The sequence below is a fragment of the Nannospalax galili genome, unplaced genomic scaffold, assembly GCF_000622305.1.
Source record: "Nannospalax galili isolate Female #2095 unplaced genomic scaffold, S.galili_v1.0 scaffold24, whole genome shotgun sequence".
NCBI lineage: Eukaryota > Metazoa > Chordata > Mammalia > Rodentia > Spalacidae > Nannospalax > Nannospalax galili.
The window spans coordinates 1,723,529-1,745,062 of record NW_008352654.1 but is presented as its reverse complement, the minus strand read 5'-3'; the positions used below and the strand labels follow the sequence as shown (position 1 = coordinate 1,745,062).

Sequence of the window (21,534 nt, the reverse complement as noted above, 5' to 3'; positions counted from 1 at the left end):
TGTCTTTTTGAGACAGGGTCTCCCTGTAGCCCCCAGCTGTCCTGGAACTCATATGTAGACCAGGCTGGCCTTGAACTCACAGAGATCCGCCTGCCTCTGCCTCTGCCTCCCAAGTGCTGGGATTAACCACCATGCCCGGCTTTTTTTTCCTTTTTCTCTAATTATCTTTTGAAAGAGTTGTTGATGTGTAGATTTCTGCAAGGAGTCTAATGGCATATGAAAGATCCATCTCTACAGACACCAGGTTGCAAGATATTTCTATGAACTGGTATGTTGACATTAATTTTGAAAGTGACTATATAAGAATCCATTTTGAAAATTAAATACATTAAGGAAGAACTGTCATCTGGCAGAAATAAAAAAATAGAAATTAAGAATATTAGAATAGATCACAATACAGAAAATTGTCACGCATAGATGAGGACAATATTAAAAAGACTCAAGCTAATAGATGGTTACTACACTAAGTGCTTTTTCTGTAGTGTGTGTTATTCTTGCCTGTATTGGTTACTTTTGTCATTGTTGGGGCAAAATAACTGGCAAAAGCAATTTAAAGGATAATTTTGGCTCACAGTATAAGGGTACAGAACAATCCATAATGGTGGGGATGTCGTGGGGGCAAGAATATGAGGCAGCTAGCCACATTGCATCCAGTCAGGAAGCAGAGAGCTATAAATGCTGGTGCTCTTGGGTCCTGGCCCATGGAATGGTGCTGCCCACATCAAAGTGAGTCTTCCATCTTCAGCTGAACCGTTCTGAAAACAACTTCATAGACACATCCAGAAGTGTTTTTTTTTTTTAAATGGTGATTTTAAAAAAGATTTTGTGTGTGTGTGTGTGTGTGTGTATGAGTGTTTTGCTTTCATGTATGTATGTGTACCACATGTATGCCTGGTGCTGCATATCGGATCTGGAATTGAAGTTACAGATGGTTGTGAGCCACCATATGGATGCTGGGAACTGAGCCCATGTTCTCTACAAGAGCAGCAAGTGCTCTTAACTGCTGAATCATCCTTCCAGCCCCTTCATGGGGATTCTTAAGTTGACAGTGAAGATTAACCCATCATATTATCACAACCTATGAGATACTTTTACTATCCTCTTTTATTTCCTTTTTCATGTGTATATTCACATGCATGCTGGTACCTGTGCAAGTGTGTGAAAGTGTATGTGGCACCCTGAGGTTGATGTTCAGAATCTTACTGAACCACTTTTCCACCATGTTCTTTGAGGCAGGGTCTCCCAGTCAAACCCAGAGCTCCCTGATAAGGCGTGGCACCCTGAGTTTGATGTTCAGAATCTTACTGAACCACTTTTCCACCATGTTCTTTGAGGCAGGGTCTCCCAGTCAAACCCAGAGCTCCCTGATAAGGCTAGTCTCCCTAGCTAGTTTGCTTTGAGGATTCCCTGTTTCCTTGGAATTATAGGTAGGTTGCCACTTCCTTCTGGCATTCACATGAATAATGGGGATATGAGTTCCTGTCCTCTTGTTTGCTTGGAAGCACTTTGACTGCTGAGCCATCTCCCCATACCAGTTTCCCTTTTATTTTTATTTATTTTTTTATGCCTGGTAAGCTGTATATGTATATAATTACTAAGGTTCCTTCCAAGTCTAGAATTTTATGATTCTGTGGTTCCACACTTTAAATGGAAACTATAATTAGGAGAACTTGTCTGAATGCCATGAGAACCCATTGTTATTCATGAAAAGCCTTTAAGAAATACATTTCTAAGCCTGACATGGTGGTGCACACAGGTAATCCAAGCACTTAGGAGGCAGGTGGATCTCTGTGAGATTAAGGCAAGTCTGGTCTACATAGTGAGTTTCAGGCCAGCTGGGGCTACACAGAGACCTCAAAAAACCAAAACAAACAAAAACCAGAAACTCAATACCAATCTGTTAAATCTGTAGATAGTGGAGGAAAATATGCTCAGAGGTGACATTGTCGTGTGTGTGTGTGTGTGTGTGTGTGTGTGTGTGTGTGTGTGTTTAAGATTAGGAGGTAATGTATAACATATACTTACATTCTGATTTTTCTGTAAATATGCCCAGTCAACCCGTTTCTTTGTGACAATATCTTTTCTCCCTTAAAAAAATTGTTTTAGCTGAAAGAAAATTTAAGAAATTCAGAGAAGAAACACCAAGAAACTCTTAGAAGACTAGAAGGCAGATTTTTTGAAGAAAAGGTACAGAATATTAGTTTTAATTAAGAAATGTTTTGTTTACTGGAACAAAAGTATATTTATATGCACTCTGAGTTATTCCAGTACCTTATTTGGTATCTTATTAGAAAATGTTTCAAGTAGCAGAACATGAATGTACTGGTACACACCTATAATTTGAGACGTTGAAGCATGAGGATCTTGAGTTCAAAGCCAGCCCTGAGCAACATATCAAGTTCTAGGGTAGCTTGGACTGCATATTAAGACCTATCTTTTTAAAAAATCAGAGTAGAATACAATGAGGGGAAACAAAACCTTCAATTCTAGAAATCTCAATGTGTAATCCTTTTTTCTTTTTCACTTAGGATTCCTTCTTGAATCCTCAAACCCACAGAGATCCTCCTGCCTCTGCCTCCTGAGTGCTGGGATTAAAGGCATGTGCCACTATACCCAGCTTCCTTCTTTAATTTTTAATTGATACATAAAAATAAAATTTGTGCATATTAATGATGTGCCGTGTAGTTTCTTAATACATTTATACATTGTATAATGTTTAACTCGGATTAAGCATCTTTATTTTTTTTTTTTGTCTTTTTTGAGACAGGGTCTCCCTGTAGCCCCAGCTCTCCTGGAGCTGGCTATGTAGACCAGGCTGGCCTCGAACTCACAAAATCCACCTGCCTCTGCCTCCCAAGTGCTGGGATTAAAGGCGTGCACCACCACGCCTGGCTTGCATCTTTTTTTTTTTTTTTTTTTTTTTTTAAGATAAGGTCTTATGTAGCACCAGACTCACCTCAAACTTGCTATGTGGTAGAACTCTGCCTTGATTCCTGATCATCCTGCCTCCACTTTCCATGTGCTAGGATTATAGGTATGCACTCTCATGCCCCACAGTTAAGTATATCTATCTTCTCAAATATTTAACATGTTGATGAAGCTTTCAAAATGCCTTCTTTTAGCTTTTTGAAATGTATAGTAATTATTGTTATCAATAGTCATGCTACTATGCAATAGCATGTTGGAACTTCTTGGTTGTATGTAACTATAATTTTGCACCCGAATCCACCTCTCCCCATCCCATCCCATCCCATCCCCTCATTGCTTTCCCTGACCTCTGTAACTACCATTCCGTTCTCAACTTATATGTGGTTATCTACCTACCTACATACCTACCATCTTGTAGTGCTAGGAATTGAACTTAGGACATTACACAGACATTATGTAAGGTAAGCAAGCATATTACCACAGAGCTATGCTGCTAGCCAGAGATCAACCTTTTTAGGGTATATATCTGAGCGAGGTCATATAATACAGTGTCTGTCTGTGCTTTGCTTATTTCACTTAGCAAAATGATTTCTAGTTCTATGTTGTCACAAGTGACATGACTTCACTGTTTTTTTAGTTTTGTTTTGGGTTTTTTTTTGTCTTTTTGAGACAGGGTCTCCCTGTAGCCCCAGCTGTCCTGGAACTCACTATGGAGACCAGGCAGGCCTTGAACTTACAGAGATCCACCTGCCTCTGCCTCCCGAGTGCTGGGATTAAAGGCTTGTGCCACCTTGCCTGGCACTTCACTGTTTTTTAAAAAATAATGTATTATTTTTATTTTATGTGTATGAGTGTATTGCTTGCATGTATATGAGTGCACCATGTTGTGCAATGCCTTGGAGGTCAGAAGAGGGCATCAGATTACCCTGGAACTGAAGTTAAGGATGGTTCATAGCCACCATGTGGTTGCTGGGAATTGAAACCAGGTCCTCTGCAAGAACAGTCAGTACTCTTAACCGCTGAGCCATCTCTCCAGCCCCGACTTCACTGCTTTTATGACAGTATTCCATTGTGTATATGTACAATATCCATTCATCAATTAGTTGATGGGCATTTCGGTTTCAGAGAGTTTTGAAATACCCTCAAGAGGGACTGTCAGCTTGTGAAAGCTTAAGGCCTCAGCTTGCTATCCCCCCCTTTTTTTGTCTTTTTGAAGCAGGGTCTTCCTGTAGCCCCAGCTGTCCTGGAACTCACTATGTAGACCAGGCTGGCCTTGAACTCACTGAGATCCGCCTGCCTCTACCTCCCAAGTGCTGAGACTACAGGTGTGCGTCACTGCACCCAGCTCTTCCCCATTTTTTAAATGAATAACTGAATGACCCTCATCATGCTTCAGTTAAGTGGAAATATTTCTCAGCTCTGCTTTCCAATATGGATTAACTTTCCCCATTTTATGTATATGCGTTGTGGATTCTTTAATGAGAAAATTTGGAGGCACCGTAAGGTTCATATGTTCATACTATCCTTTTTGCTGACTCTTCCTTCATGAGTACTTAGAAGTTCCTTATATCAGGTATGTGAACAGGAGTCTTTTGATGTTCTGAAATAATTACTTTGTGATGTAAAAAAATCTGTTGTTAGAAGTATAATTCTGTATTTAAACAGCCCACATTGTATTTTTTTAGCACCGTCTAGAGCAAGAGGCTGAGAAGAGGATAGTAACACTGGCAGAGAGAGCCCACCATGAAGCTCTGGTGTAAGAGACTGTTGTTCCTTTATCAGATATATCTCCTTTCTTCTTTCCTGTGTTCTTCTTAGCTTGTCTTCCTCCTTCTCTCCTGGCAAGCTATCTAAATATTCTGGTCAGCCTTTACTGTTTCTCTTTGTGTCTCCTAGCCTTTGTCTTTCACCCTTTCTGTAACAGCAGCTTTAAAGTTACACCCTGGCTATTCACATATACCCTAATTAACCATTGGAAGAACTTGAAAATACATTTCTTCCTCTAAAAATAGACCATATTCCAGACATGGTAGCAACAGGCTTACAATTAATCTTGTGCTTAGGAGGCTGAGGAAGGAGGATCTTGACTTCTAGGCCAGCCTGAGCTACATAATAAGACCCTGTTACAAACAAACAAATCTAATTATAGGGCTATAATAGTAACTTTGCAGGATTGTCATACAGTGTATTTGTGGAACTAACACTCACCTATATTTATGTTAACAAATGAACCCCCAGCAGCTCTCAATTGTTTCTGAAAAAGATTTTTTTAATGTGTATGAATGTTTGCCTGCATGCATGTATGTGCACTACCTTGTGTGTGCCTGATGCAGGCAGAAGTCAGAACAGGGCATCATATTCTGGGACTGGAGTTAGGGATAGTTATGAGCCACGATGTAGTTGCTGGGAACCAAACCTGGGTCCTCTGCAAAAGCAGCACATGCTCTTAACTACTGAGCCATCTCTCCAGTCCCTGAGTGGTTTATTTCATGGTCATCATTCTCTTAACTACTGAGCCATCTCTCCAGTCCCTGAGTGGTTTATTTCATGGTCATCATTCTCTTAACTACTGAGCTATCTCTCCGGTCCCTGAGTGGTTTATTTCATGGTCATCATTCTCTTAACTACTGAGCTATCTCTCCGGTCCCTGAGTGGTTTATTTCATGCTCATTTAACAATCCAGTGTGAGCCTGATAGCTTTCTTCAGTGGTGATTCAGCAACTTGGAACTACTTCCATCTTGTACCTCTGTCACCTTGGAGTTCTTTAGGTCCAGTCATATGAACATACAGAGAATAGAACATGGGAAACTGGTGCTGGAAGTACCACATCACTTTCAGTGTATGTGTGGTACTAGGGATTGAACATGGGAACTTGCATGTGCTTGACAAGCAGTCTACAGCTGAGCTACATCCCCAGCCCTCTTTTTGCTTTTTCCTTTGTTTTTTTGAGACAGGTTCTCACTTGTAGCCCTGACTGGCCTAGATAGAACTCACTGTGCAGACCAGGCTGGATTTAGACTGAGAGTTCTACCTACCTTTGCCTCCTAAGTGCTGGGATTAAAGGTGTGTTGTACTACGCCTGGTTCTTTTTGATTTTTTGAAACAAGGACTCACTAAACTGCCAAGGCTAGCCTTGTACACACTATATAGCCCAAGCAGGTCATAAACTTGTGATCCTCCTGATTCAGCTTCCTAAATATTCGGGATTATATTTATATGCCACTATTGTTGACTTTATTATTGTTTTTTTAAAGACAGGGTGTTGGGATTGGAGAGGTGGCTCAGCGATTAAGATTAATGATTGCTCTTTTAAAGGACCAGGTTTAGTTCCCAGCACCCACATGGCAGCTCACAACCATCTGTGACTCCAGTTCCATGGGATCCAGTACCCTCTTCTGATCTCTGTTGGCAATGATTGACATGGGTATACTTACATACAGGCAAAATATTCATAACCATAAAATGAAAATAAATAATAAATTAATAAAAATAAAGACAGGGTCTTGCTATGTAGGCCAGGCTCGCAACCAACTTTTGATCATCCTGCCTTTGCCTCCTAGGTTCTGGGATTATAGATTTGTGCCCTCATGTCCAGCTAACATATAGCTTTTCAGTTTACTGTTGTGGGACAACTTAGTCACAAGGTCCCATCTACCTATTGAGTACTTAATTACAAGTTAAATGGTGGTGATCTTGTGCATGTTCTGACCTCCCCTGCCCTCTTCTGGTGCTAAGGGGCCAAACATGTACATGCTAATTAAGTACTCTACCAATGAACTACCTACCCAGTCTAGTGGTGATCATTAATAGTGCTGAAGGGTTGCCAGACATGGTGGGACAGGCCTTTAATCCAAGCACTGAGGAGGCAGAAGCAGGCAGATCTCTGTGAGATTGAGGCCAGCCTGGTCTACATAGCAAGCTCTATACTACCTGAGGCTACAAGGAGACCCTGTCTCAAAAAAACAAAAACCAGGAAAAAAATGCTGGAGGGTGAAACACTGTTGTTCTTTTGTGGTATTTAAATTTTAGGCATATATTTTTGTTCTTATATGTATTTATTTTAGGCAATTGAACTCTGCTGGAAGAAATGTTTTTAAAGAGAATGTTTATCTTCACAAAGCTCTCACATACCACTTAAAGGAAGCTGAAGTGCAACAGAGAAACTCCGAGAAGTTGCAAGAAAGTCATTCTTGCCTTTTACATCAAAAGGTTCCTACTCTCATTTAGATTTTGTTGCATTTTAAAAAGGGATTGTTGGTAAATACTAATTATTGAGCATAATAATGACACATAAGTATAATAGGACCATTTTTTCTTGTGTCAGGATGATTACCTTTCCTTATCTGAAATGATTAATTACTAAGTGATTTGTAAGATGCATTAGGCTTAGCCAGATATGGTAGCATACACTCACAGAGATAGAGGCCAGCCTGGTCTACATAGCAAGTTATAGGCCAGCTGGGGCTATAAGGAAACCCTGTTTCAAAAAGACACCCCCCCCAAAAAAAAGGTGAATTAGACTTAACTTTATAAATATACGGGCCGGAGAGATGGCTCAGTGATTAAGAACACTGGTTGTTCTTGCAGAAGATCTGAGTTCGAATCCAAGCACCCACATGACAGCTAACAACTGTCTGTTAGCTCCAGTTCCAGGGGATCCGACAGCCTCTTCTGTCCTCTATGGGCATTGCATGACATGGGTGCACTTACCTACAAGCAGGCAATATACTCATACACACAAAAAAATAAAAAAATAATAAATAAAATTTTTTTGGTCTTTTTGAGACAGGGTCTCCCTGTAGCCCCAGCTGTCCTGGAACTCACTATGTAGACCAGGCTGGCCTTGAAATCACAGAGATCCACCTGCCTCTGCCTTCCGAGTGCTGGGATTAAAGGTGTACGCCACCATGCCTGGCATAAATAAAATATTTTAAAAAAATATATCAGAAATATAAACATGACTCTTATCCTCTACCTTAGACTGGTCATTTTGCTTTGTTTACAGTTGGACCCTAAATCATTTAGGAATTAGTTTGTAACAGATCTGCTATCAGTAGTGTCACCACTTAAAGGTTTAGTCTTTTACCTAAAGGAAGTTTGAAGATAAGGAGTCCAGATCAGGATTGGCTTCCTTATTTCTGCTCTGTAACTTATGGCTTACATATTAAACATTTCTTTTTACATTTTGTTTTGTGACATGTATATATGTGTCCATTTGTGCACACACGTGAGTGCCTGGTAGCCAAGGTAGCTGATGGAGCTCTAACCATTACTCCAAACAGCAGGAAGGAAGGATAACAACAAAAATATGACTTTCCCTTTATAAATCTTCCCATACATCTACTTATTTCTCATTGACCAGAGCCTGACCTTGCTGAACTTCAAGGGGCACTGGGAATTTTCAGCTGGGCTTTCTTCCTTCCTGAATACAATTGAGGTTTTATTACTAAGGAGGAAAGGAAAAACAGATTCTGGGATAGGCAACGAGGAGACTACTGCAGTTTTGTACACCAGCTAGTGTTTCTTTGATACAGTTTTATTGATTTTGATACTACAAAATATGTAACCTTGTAAGAATTCTAGAGGAAGTTTGAAAGTTTCATAATTAGCAAAATCAGTAGATCGCCTTCACAAGTCTAGACAAGGACCCAAGTATCTTCATTACTCTTTGTACATAGAACTATAAACATAATCACCTTTCAGCCTTTCATCAAACTCAAATCTCATTAAATAATGGAAATCATTGAGGACTTCTAAGTCCTGGAATGTTTAAAGAAAAAAAATCTCTTACCTCTTAAATCTTTTTGTTTTTAGGAGACCAATGAGCTTTTGATTAGAGAAAAGATTTTGCAACTTACCCAGCAGAAGTCACAAATCCAAACTCTTCAGAAGAAGGTGGTAAGCTTGGAAAATGCTCTGGGTTGCATGACCACAGAGTTTGAGACCGAAGTTTTGAAACTGCAGCAAAAGGCAATAATAGAGAACCAAGCCGGGCAGGTAGAAATTGATAGGCTGCAGCAACTTCTTCAGATGAAGGACAGGGAAATGAATCGAGTGAAGAAGCTTGCTAAAAACATATTGGATGAGAGAACAGAAGTGGAGAAGTTCTTTCTAGATGCTCTATACCAAGTGAAGCAACAGATTCTGATCAACAGGAAGCATTATAAGCAGATAGCACAAGCTGCTTTCAACTTAAAAATGAGAACAGCATGTGCAGGAAGAACAGAATATCCTAAAATCAGGACATTTGATGGCAAAGAATACAGCACCAATAGTGTGAAGCAGGATCTTATGGAGGCTGAAAAATGGTAGTAATAACACCATGATTTATTATCTGTGCTCTTATTACTTTTTTTTATCCTATAAAGAAATAAAAACTGCCAGGTGTGGTGGTCCACACCATTGGTCCCAGCACTTGGGAGGCAGAGGCAGGTGGATCTCTGTGAGTTCAAAGTCAGCCTGGTCTACATTGCGAGTTCCAGGCTACAGGGAGACCCTGTCTCAAAAAAGATTAAAAAAAAAAAGTAGCTGGGAATGGTGGCTCATGCTTGTAATCCCAGCACTTGGTTGAGGCAAGAGGACTGACATGAGTTCCAGGCCTGGGCTACAGAGTGAGAACCTGTCTTACCCCTATCCTCCTCCACTCTGAAAAAGAACTCAGAACAAATTCAGTTTGGTAATATGTAAGTGTTAGATATTTCTTAGTAAGTTACTTGAGGACAGAAACTGGTTTACTCATGTTTGTAACCACTAAGCATAGTATGTAAGGCTTCGTATAGATTCTTAGTAGGTACCTTTCTTATCTCATGACAGTAATTTGTTAGACTATTATTTGTCCCATAAGATATCATTGTAATAGTGTAATAGCTTTTGCCTTTAAAAGAATCTTTATCTTAGTTTCTATAAATTGGAAATTTGTTGTAAAGATTTAATTAGATTCAGATTAAACTTTCTTTCTTTCTTTCTTTCTTTCTTTCTTTCTTTCTTTCTTTTTTTTTTTTTTGGTCTTTTTGGGACAGGCTCTTTCTCCCTGTAGCACCAGCTTGCCTGGAACTCAGAGATCTGCCTATCTGCCTGCCTCTGCCTCCCAAGTGCTAGGACTAAAGGCATGCACCATCATGCCTGGCTGATTAAACATTTTTTGATGAGCATACTTTTTCAAATATTTTATGCTATTTTACTATTCTGAGATAAAATGCGTACATAATAATAACCATATAATTTTAAAAATCAATATAATAATTTTTTAAAATTTATTTTTTACGGACAGTTGTTAGCTGCCATGTGGGTGCTGAGATTTGAACCAGGGTCTTCTGCAAGAACAACCAGTGTTCTTAACTGCTGAGCCATCTCTCCAGCCCTAATAATTTTTTTTATGTATATGAGTATATTGCCTACATGAATGTTAGTGTACCTGTGTCGTGCAGTGCCTGCAGAGGATAGAAGAGGCCATTGGATCCCCTAGAACTGGAGTTATAGACAGTTGTTAGTCATCATGTGGGTACTGGGATTTGAACCTGGGTCTTCTGCAAGAACAAACAGTGCTCTTAACCACTGAGACATTTTTCTAACCCCTGTAATAATTCTTTATGATGACTTTTTGTCATGTAGAAATGTTCTGTGGATTGGAGGACATTCATTACTGCCCCATATCATTGTAGCAACCAAAAGTCTCAAATTTTCAAGAATACATTTAGAGATTTACTGCTACCATGAAAAAGTAGACTGAGGTAGTTGCAGGCTATTTACAATGATTAATTTGGTTTCCTGTTAGCATTTGTTTCTTAGCAAACAAATTTATCTCTATAAACTATTGTTTAAATCGTAATGCATGTTGTTATATGTTTTTGTCATTTCATCTTAATGACAGTACAACATTTGGGATTGACTAGCATGTTGATAATCCTTTTCAAGTTTTATGGTTTTTTAATGGGCATAGTTTGTAATCATTATATAATATTCAGTTATGGTATAAAATTTTCTATTTACATACTTTATATCATTTAAAAAGAAGAAAAGTTTACTTTGATCACATTTTTTCCTTTTTCCTTTTTTTTTCTTTGAAATTGTTCAGGCCAAGTACTCAAACTAATGTGGATATTGGAGATTTGACCTGGGAGCAGAAGGAGAAAGTCTTAAGGTTGCTCTTTGCAAAAATGAATGGTTTTGCTGCTAGGTAATTACCTATTTTTGCAATGAAATTCGAGTTGTTATCAAACATAGATGCCATATATACGTTGAATGTATTCTTACCAAGAATTAAAGGAAATATATTAAAGGACCAGAAAAGCAAAAGATGACTTGGAAAAAGGAGAGAGAAAATAAAACTTAGATGTTTAAGGTGATGCTTACTAAGGAGTTAGAGCTGTGCATGGTACCTTCAGGGAAATTTAACAACTGTTAAGCTTTTATTGGTTTGCAAAGATAAATCATTTTTAGGCTGATTCTTTTTGTTTTTTTTATTTTGTGAGTCTCATGTAACCCAGGTTGGCCTCTAGCTCAATTTGCACCAAGACTGGCCTTGAATTGATCTTCCTGTTTCCACCTGAGGAGCACTAGAATTACAGACTTGTACCACCACACCTGGGTCAGGCTGATTATTAGTCAAAGGAATCTAATAGAAGAGATAAAAGAGGCAAACAGAAATCACAGATATATCATGAAATTCCTTTTAGTGATTAGTATCACTTTTTCCTTTGTTTTTGTTTGTTTTGGTGGTTTTTTTTGAACAATCATAGGCCTGTCTTGTGCCTAGTTTGTATTCAACAATATTTAGTACTTGATTGAATTGTAAAATAACAGTGTATAGTGATGGAGAGGATGTGGAGGCTTTTTAACAAGTTCTTCTGGTTTTTTGTTTGTTTGCAGTACAGGGGTTGGGGTAGAGTGTAACTCAGGGCCTTGAATGTACTAGACAGGTGCTCTGCCACTGAGTCAGGCCTCCAGCTCTTGTTTTGGATTTACTTAAAGCCCTTGTGGATTCAAAAGTATCTTATCAGTTGAATTTGTTATCTGAAGAACATTCATATTTGACCTGAAGCAGGAAGAGTCTGTCTTTTCCCAACCTTCATACTTCAAGGTTGATGGTTGTAGTGCTTAAGGAGTCTGTATAAGCCAGTTAGTTGGTTTCAGAAGGATAAGAGTTCATTATGGTTAGCCGGGTGAGATGATGCACACCTTTAATCCCAGCACTGAGGAGGCAGAGCCAGGTGGATCTCTGAGAGTTCAAGGCCAGCATGGTCTACATAGTGAGTTCCAGGCCAGCTGGGACTACAGGGAGACCCTGTCTCAAAAAGACCGCCCCCCCGCCACGACACACACACAAAAAAGAGTCCATCATGACTTGGGAGGCCTGACAATGAGTAGCATGAGCTGGAAGCTAAGGGCTTACATCTTTAACCACAAACATGAAGCAAAGAGCTGTTCTGGTTTTTTGTTTGGGGAATTTTTTTGTGGGTGGGTTTTTTGCTTATTTGTTTTGTTTTGTTTTGTTTTTTGTTTTGAGGCAGGGTCTCCCTGTAGCCCCCAGCTGGCCTGGAACTTACTATATAGATTAGGCTGACCTGTTTTGGTATTTTTTAAATAGAGTCTCACTATATAGTACTGGCTCACCTGGAACTTGCTATATAGACCAGGTAGCTTCAGATTTGCAGATATCTTCCTACCCCTACCTCCTACGTACTGGGGTTATAGGTGTGTACCACTAGGCCCAGCTTCCATTGTGTTTTGTCATTGACTGTATATTCTTGAACAGTGTGTGATTAAGCACTTGTTGACTGCTTGCTACATGGTCAGTACTTTTAAGTATTGTCAGAGATTCAAAAGAATTAAGAGGCCAGGCATGAAGAGGCTGAGTGTGGTAGCACACACCTTTAATCCCAACTCCCAGGAAGCAAAGGCAGGTAGATTTCTGTGAGATTGAAGTCAGCCTGGTCTACACAGCAAGTTTCAGGCCAGTTGGGGCTACAGGGAGACCTGTCTCAAAAAAAGAAAAGAAAAAAAGAATAGAAAATTTGCCTTTGAACTCAGAGTGCTTGTAATCTAGTTGCTCAAACAAAACCAACTATAACAAGGAAAAATTAGGTGGCACAATGAGTTAGAGTTCAAACATGTCTAAGATAGAGAAGACATTCCTGAAAGAGTATGATTCCATGGGGTACCTTGTAGAACAGTGAGATAGTAGAAAGAGGAGAGGCATTAGCCAAGGATAACTTCCTAGGCAATATAAGCAAAAACCCAGAGTTAGGATTAGGTATAGGATGTTTAGAGAACACTAAGGAAAAATTTCCTTGCTTCAGGAAATTTAATGATGCTAGAGAGAAATCAGAAGCAAGGTTTAATGATTAAACTTACAGATTATATTTAGATGAACCTTAAAGACCATCCAGAAAGGGCAGAACTTATACTATTGTAGACTCTAGAGTACTATGTATTTACTTTTCTACACTGAAGGAATATAAAGAGGACCAAACCATATGCTCAAATTCTTTTACTTGAAGGCTACATAGATCAGGACCCTTGTCAGGCCTTTAATCTTAGTACTTGGGAGGCAGAGGCAGGCGGATCTCTGTGAGTTTGAGGCCAGCCTGGTCTACATAATGAGTTCCAGGCCAGCTGGAGCTACAGAGAGACCCTGTCTCAAAAAAGAAAGGCCAAAAACAGAGCTTGGAAACAACAGACTGCAGCACTACTTTGGGCATATAGTGGGGAGGGGTTTAGGCAAAAGAGTAATCTGAAAGAGGAAGAAACTGAGAGACACATAGGAAAAATAAAGAGGACTTGGTAAAGGACAAAGGGAGTATAAAGTTTTTTTAGCTTAGGAAATAAAAGAATGGTGATATGACATAAATGAAAAACAGCTGGGGTTGTGCAGCATGGTCCAGTGTCAGTAATCCTAGCTACTGGGAAGGCTGAGGCTGGAGGATCATGAGAGTTTGAGGTTAGCCTGGGCAGCTTAGCTTGGCCCTGTTAAAATGAAATGTTGAAGTAAGAAATGAAATGAGGGACTGGAGAGATGACTCAGTAGTTAACAGCACTGACTACTCTTGCAGAGGACCTGGATTTGATTCCCAGCATCCACATGGTGGTTAACAACCATCTGTAACTCCAGTTCCAGGGGATCCAACACCGTTTTCTGTCCTCCTAAGGCACTGCACAACACAGGTGAACTTACATGCATATAGGCAATACATTTAGACACATAAAATAAAAATAAAATATTTTTTTAAAAAAAGAAAGGAAGGGGGCTGGAGACATGGCTCAGCGGTTAAGAGCATTGACTGCTCTTGCAGAGGACCCGGGTTCGATTCCCAGCACCCACATGGTGGCTACGACCCATCCTTAACTCCAGTTCCAGGGGAATCTGAAGCCCTCTCTGATCTCCACAGCAATGCATGACATGGGTGCACTCACATACATGCAGGCAATACACTCATACACATAAAATAAAAATGATAAATAAAATATTTTTTTTTTAAAAAGAAAGGAATAAAATAGAGTTAAAGGGATGGGTACAGTGGTACAGTGCTTGCTTGTCATGCTTCAGGCCATGGATTTAATCATCAGTACTGCAAAAATAAATGAGTCTGGAAAGCCAATTTGAGGGAAATGTTTAAATATTACTTAATCCATCTATAATTCACTTAATATAAGCACATTGCCTACCTACTTACTATACTGTGTTGAGCAAATAGTGGCATGTCCTTTATGGGAGAAAACATTGAAATTATCATACATTAAGTATAAAAATACAACTATAACATAGGCTGAAAAAATTATATAAAGGTATAAGGGCATAGGTTAGGGGAATCTGCCTTCATTGTGAAAACTAAGAAAGTTTCTGAGGAAGTGAAAACTTCAGGGAATTTCTGAAAGGTTAACATGAACAAGGTGGGGGGCATTCCAAACAGAAGGAATATAGTATTTTGTTTTGAACTGGAGATGATGGTAGTGTATTGAGGTGAAAATAGCTTTAACACGTTTGTAAATAACAAACATACAGCCAGAAAGGAAGAGTTTAAAGAATTGTAGCCTATCTAGATTTGGTGGCTCATGCCTGTAATCCCAACACTTGAGAGGCAGAGGCAGAGGCAGGATTGTTGACTGTCATGAGTTTGAGACACCTGGGCTATAGAAAGACTATGTTTTTGTTTTTTGTTTTTGATTTTTTAAAATTATTATTTTTATTTATTTTTTATATGTATGAATGTATTGTCTACATGTATGTGAGTGCACCCATGTCGTGCAATGCTGCAGAGGTCAGAAGAGGGCTTCGAATTCCCCTGGAACTGGAGTTAAGGACGGTTTGTAGCCACCATGTGGGTGCTGGGAATTGAACCCGGGTCCTCTGCAAGAGCAGTCAGTGCTCTTAACCGCTGAGCCATCTCTCCGGCCCTGTTTTTGATTTTTAACAACAAAAGGCTGATGATTTAGCTCAGTGGTAGAGGACTTGCCTAGCATGAGTGAGGCCTCAGGTAGACCTCACTCCAATCCCTAGCACTCCAAAATAATAATAATAATTATTATTATAATTTAGTTCAAGTGAAATGACTTGGGTTGTTGTTTTGAGATAGGGTCTCAAGTATCCCAGGCTGGCCTCCAATTTGCTATGTAGCTGAGGAGATGACCTTGAATTCCTGATCTTCCTGCCTCCGCCTCTGGAGTGGTAGGATTACAGTCATGTGCTGCTATACCCAGTTTTATGTGGTGCTGGAAAGTAAACCTAGGTCTTCATGTGTGCTAGACAAATACTCCACCAACTAAACCACATCCCCAATCCTGAAATGGCTTTTCTTATTGATAGCCTTCTAGAATCCTAGACGTGGAGGAAGACTTCAGACTGCAGGTACTAAATGCTTCATTTCAAGTTAACTTTTCCATACCCAAAGAAGTATAGCCAGAGTTCCAGGCCTCTAGTTCTATACTGTTCCATGGAGAAGCAATGAAATTTAAGTGAGCTTGTTCATGCCTAAGCAGTGAAATTCGACGTGATTCACAATCAATCTATGTTTAAGCTTGTTAAAATCTCATGACAGAACTGGATAACAGAAAAATAAGATAGAAATAGAACTTGATATGTGAAAAGTTGAGATTAGGCCGGGCGTGGTGGTGCATGCCTTTAATCCCAGCACTCGGGAGGCAGAGGCAGACAGATCTCTGTGAGTTCAAGGCCAGCCTGGTCTACATAGTGAGTTCCAGGACAGCTGGGGCTACAGGGAGACCCTGTCTCAAAAAGACTCTCCCCCCCAAAAAAAGAAAAGTTGAGATTAAATGAGAAGGTTCAGATGACATGGGGTAAGGGTTTTGGTAAGTCTTCTAAGCAAGTAATAGGAACTTAGTAAGAGTTTACAGTTAACTATATATTGTAAATTCAACATTACTGTATTTTTCTGATGGACCTAAGTCAGAGAAGTATAGCCAATAACAGCTAAAGTAAATGATTTAGAAACCACTTAGGCACTATTAGTGTGTAAAGAACATTTTTTATGCTTAACTATTTGAATATTTGGTGTAGCCATATTTTGAATAGGTTTATGCTGCTTTCATTGGTATTTAATTGAAGTCAAATTTTAGAAGTGAGGTATGTGACTTTGTTGGGAAATGAACCTATGGTATTTTTATCCTAATTAAACTCACTTCAAAACAGAATACCGAATCAACTATATGCTATTTCCTCTTAATTTCCCTAGACGTTCTAAACTCTACTGAGACTGTTTCCATTGGGTACCATTATATGTTCTGAGATTTTTTTTTTTTTGGTCTTTTTTTTGCGACAGGGTCTCCCTGTAGCCCCAGCTGTCCTGGAACTCACTATATACACCAGGCTGGTCTCACAAAGATCCGCCTGCCTCTGCCTCCCAAGTGCTGGGATTAAAGGTATGTGCCACCACGCCCAGCCCTAGTTCCTTAAATTTTATGAGCCTTAGTTTCTTCATCTTATCTGTAAATTGTGGATAATATCATCTCTGATTTTTCTAAGGACCAGAAGGATACATAGTATGGCATGAGAGATGTCCTATAACAGCTTTACTCCTTTCTATCCCTCCTGAAACTGGGCATGGTGGTACAGACCTAAAATTCCAACAGTCAGGAGGCTCAGGCAGGAGTTTGAGGCCAGCCTGGGTTACTTAGTGAGACCCTAGTGGAAAAAAAGAAATAAATCGAAATTTAGGATCTGTAAGAGTCATTGAAACTAGCTTGAAGAAGTTTGATGTGATCAATCTGAAAGTATGTACTTAATTTCATATCTACTATTAATAGTTATTACCATTGTAAAAATACTGTGCGACAGCTATTCCTTTTATTTTGTGTTTTATATTTTGAGACAGGCTCTTCCTGTGTAGGCTATCCTCTGTCATTCATTATCTTCTTATCTCTTCCTCCTCCTGAGTGCTGGGGATTACAGGCATGTGCTACAACATGCAGTTAAGCTAAACATGTTTTATACATATTTCCTTCTTTGGAAGAAAAATCACGACTTCCCAAAATGGGTGTTTATATGTAAGAAGCACAGATTTACTTTTTCTACCTCACAAATGTAGTGTATAAATAATTTATTTATTTTTGGTCTTTTTGAGACAGGGTCTCCCTGTAGCACCAGCTGGCCTGGAACTTGCTCTGTAGACCAGGCTGGCTTTGAACTCACAGAGATCTGCCTGCCTCTGCCTCCCAAGTGCTGGAACTAAAGGCGTGTGCCACCATGCCTAGCGTTATTTCTTGAGTTCAGCATGTCTCAACTTTAAGCAGTTGTGTGAAACTGCTTAGCGTATCACATCTATGTGTGTATAAAACTCACTTTGAAAATAGTAAGCTTACACAATTATCTCACTCAGCACTTTAAAATTTTATTTTTATTTTTTATTTTATACATATGAGTGTTATGCCTACATGTAAGTGCATCCATGTCATGAAGTGCCCACGGAGTTCAGAAGAGGGTGCCGGATCCCCTGGACCTGGAGTTATGAGCAGTTGTTAGCTGCCTTATGGGTACTGGGATTCAAACTTGAGTCTTCTGTAAGATCACTCAGCATTTTAAGGGTATTGTTGACATATGAGGTCAGGAGGAGATATTGCCTCATTATGTTTGTTGACTTTTACACACAGGAAATGCAACCAAAGTTCTAAGTCTTCTGTTCCAGACCATATTATTTTTGACAATGGAGGAACAAAAGAAACTGGGTAAGATTTCTCCTGCCAGATTAATGAACAAGAGCCTGATCACAGTGTTCCTTGGCCTTGGGTGGAGGGGAGCACCTCACATTTTCTTGAGGTGAGACTAATATGGCAAGCCTATTTTTCTGAACAAAATTCCATGTATGGCTGCTGATAGCACTATTGTTTTGTCATTGCTGTAGGAATGAAATTAACCTTCCAGATCAAACCTTCATCACCCAGCAAGTTCAAGTATCTGACACCAATGAAAGGGTGCTACCTGGTGTTATTCCAGAACTACTGGACTCTCACACAGTAAGGAGCCTGCAATCAAACAGTATACTGCTGTTACCTTTCACCATGCAGCATCTTTCTGATTCAGTTCTCTACTATCCAAATAGCTCTCAGGGATAATAACAAATAGCACTGGTATGAGAGAATACAAAATTTTTTAATAATGTCCACACTAACGAACATTACACATAACTGGAAAATCTAAAGTTTACTTTCTGAAATAAGCAGCTTAGTGAAAATGTGTACTGCTTTGTTATTTTCGGTGCTGGGGATTGAACCTGGGACTTCATGCGAACTAGGAAAATGCTCTACTACTGCGCTATACCCCTTAGTCTTCCTATCTTCTATATAAACATAATGAATGTCCTTATAAATCTTGGCTTTTGTGGTGGTTTGAATGAGATTGTTCCCCATACACTCCAAGTATTTGAACATTTTGTACCCAGTTGGTGGTGCTGTTTTGGGAGGTTTTAGTAGGTGTGGCCTTCTGGAAGAAGCACGCATATCACTGGGGGTTGGCTTTGAGAGTTCTTAAGCCTTGCCAGATTTCCAGTCTCTTTCTGCTTCCTGTGTCTGCTTGAAGATGTGATCGCTCGTCTTTTTGCTCTGGACCTCTGTCGCCATACCGCCCCCACTATTATGGACTCAATCCCTCTGAACTGTAAGCCAAATAAACTCTTCCTTCTGTAAGTTGCTTTGTCAGTGTTTTTATCACAGCAACACATAAGTTGGTACCAGGAGAGTGGGCTGTTGCTGTGAAGAACCTGACCATGTGGGTTTTTGGAGGAATGTGGAAGACTTTGGGTATCTGGATTAGGAAAATGGTTGAATGCTGTAAGCCGAGCTTAATAGGTTATTCTAGTAGGAGCCTGGAAGAAAGTAGTGCTGAAAGCAAGGTAGTTCTAGAGGGAAATAAGGACTTAAAACCTGGAATGTTTTGTCAAACTATCTGGCCACTCATAGCCTAAGAGATTTCACGAGGCTAAATGTGTAATTTCTTTGGTAGAGGAAATTTCAAGACAGCCTGATGTTGAATCTGGTGGTGTAGTTATTAATAGTGAATACTGTGAAGATCTACAATGCAAAAGAGTGGAGCAGAAAGAAATGAAAAAATGTACAGTTTGAATGGAAAAGAGTATGTGTTGAAGGAGAAGCTGTCTTTGATAAGGAGATTAGAACCATTAAGGAGAGACCTAATTTTCACTTAAACAATGGAAAGAGTACCTTCAGGTAAGACTACACCTAGCTAAACCTCCCAACTTGTGAAAGGAAAATGCCAAGGCATTTTCTGCTCCTAGAAACCACAGTATAGAAAAGCTGCTAAGGTGGATAAAACAGGCCAGGATCTATCCTAGGCTGGTAGCTGAACTTGGCAGTGTCAATCACATACTGGTTTTAGGGGATGAAAGATGCAAGACTGATGGGATCATTGTTCTTCCTCTGAGGTTTCAGAGAGCTGCCAAGGCCAGGCAGTGTGTAGGGGTGTCCCTGCATAAAGAAGGTCCTGAAAGACCATTGTGTGAAGCTGTGGTGAAGCCTTGTTGGCAGTGGAGACCCCCAAGATGCTAGAGCTGTGAGGTATCGCCTAAGGAAAGCTACATACAGGGAGTGGTACCAGCCCAAGAGAGATTGTATGGTGCACTATGATGGGAGTGTTTGACTCATGTAAGTTCTTTGGAGTCCCAGAAGTCAGACATGGAGCTACTGGATTTGGTGTTTGTCCTGATGGTTTTCTGTCTTGTTTTGGTGTAGTACTTCCTCAGTATGCCCCTATTCCTCCCTTTTGGAATGAAAATGTATATTTAGTTCCTTTGTATGTTGGAAGTATGAATTTATCTTTTGATTTTGCAGAGGCTTACAGTAAAGAGATTGTCTTGAGTCTCAGGAGAGATTTTGGACTCTGAACTTTTGAATAGAATTGAAACTGGTAAAGACTATGGGGGCTTTTGAAGGTGGACTAAACACATTTAGCATTTTATATGATCATGAGCCTGTGGGGGCCAGGGAGTAGAATGTGGTGGTTTGAATGAGAATGTCCCCCATAGCCTCCAAGTATTGGACATTTTGTACCCAGTTGGCGGCTGGAGCTGTTTTGGGAGGTTTTAGGAGGTGCAGCCTTGCTGGAGGAAGCAGGTCACTGGGGATAGGCTTTGAGAGCTCTTAAGCCTTGCCATATTCTAGTCTCTCTCTACTTCCTGTGCCTGCTTGAAGATGTGATTGCTCAGCTTTTTGCTCTAGCCACCTCTGCCACCATACCTCCCCCACCATTATGGACTCGAATCCCTCTGAACTGTTAGCCAAATAACTCTTCTATAAGTTGCTTTGGTCAGTGCTTTTATCATAGTAACAGAAAAGTAACTAATACAGTTGTTGACTGTAGGTAAGAAATGTGAATCACTATAATCTAGAGAACAAAGGAAAAGACCATTTTTTGAAAAAGTTATTTTTTTTCTTTCTAATGGCTTTTTATTTGTACTTTGTTATTCATAATCAATTAGCACAGTACAGAATCTGTGAAAATTCAAGTGAGTTCATTAAAAAGAACAGCAAAAACCCGATTTAGTTATTAGTTGCTGCTAACATGAATATAACTGTAGATTTCATCTAAGAAGAAACTCTTTAAGTAGCTAGTTGCTGGCCAAATCAGTTGTTTCTAATTAGAGTAACACAATTCATTATTTTTTAAAAGTGACTTCCCTTATTTTAAGGAAAACATTAGGATTTTTGTGATTAAATTTAATTCTACTTGGAATTTAGACAATAACTACCTTTCAACCCAGCCTAAAATTTTTGGATTGGATTGAATATCAGCTTTGTGTTGTAAGAAATGAAACAAGGGCATTGTAGTCTCAAATTATAAATTTCTACTGTTTCACTTTTAGGAAGAAAAAAAACTCAGTAGAGTTATGTGACTGAAGATTCTAAATTCTGCCCAGCATGTGGTTTCTCGTAGTAAGGTTAAAGTCCATGGAGTACACATTTTTGAGGGTTTTTTTTTTTTTGGCCACTTTTAATTCACTTAATAACCCCATGGAATAGAGCAGCATTAACTACAGAGAATGGTGAAAAATAAATGACCAGTGCCACCTGACTAAGCACTCAAGATTAACCTAGCAAACCAGGAGCAGTCTCCTGGTTCAGAAAGGCAGGTTTCAGATGGG

General features: G+C 39.6%; 1 protein-coding gene across 2 annotated transcripts in view; it reads left to right on the top strand.

Annotated features, from left to right (window-relative positions):
• Positions 1-21,534, top strand: part of Bbof1 (basal body orientation factor 1) — a 57,870-nt gene that overhangs the window by 33,243 nt on the left and 3,093 nt on the right. Inside the window, exons 5-11 of one of the 2 annotated variants that reach the window (XM_029554446.1) lie at positions 2,107-2,187; positions 4,614-4,684; positions 6,994-7,138; positions 8,744-9,237; positions 11,004-11,105; positions 18,032-18,106; positions 18,283-18,394. In XM_029554446.1, the coding sequence (XP_029410306.1) occupies positions 2,107-2,187; positions 4,614-4,684; positions 6,994-7,138; positions 8,744-9,237; positions 11,004-11,105; positions 18,032-18,106; positions 18,283-18,394 (1,080 nt within the window). Of the gene's footprint in view, positions 1-2,106; positions 2,188-4,613; positions 4,685-6,993; positions 7,139-8,743; positions 9,238-11,003; positions 11,106-18,031; positions 18,107-18,282; positions 18,527-21,534 lie in introns of those variants that run through there. The other variant, XM_029554445.1, reaches the window with a different exon arrangement.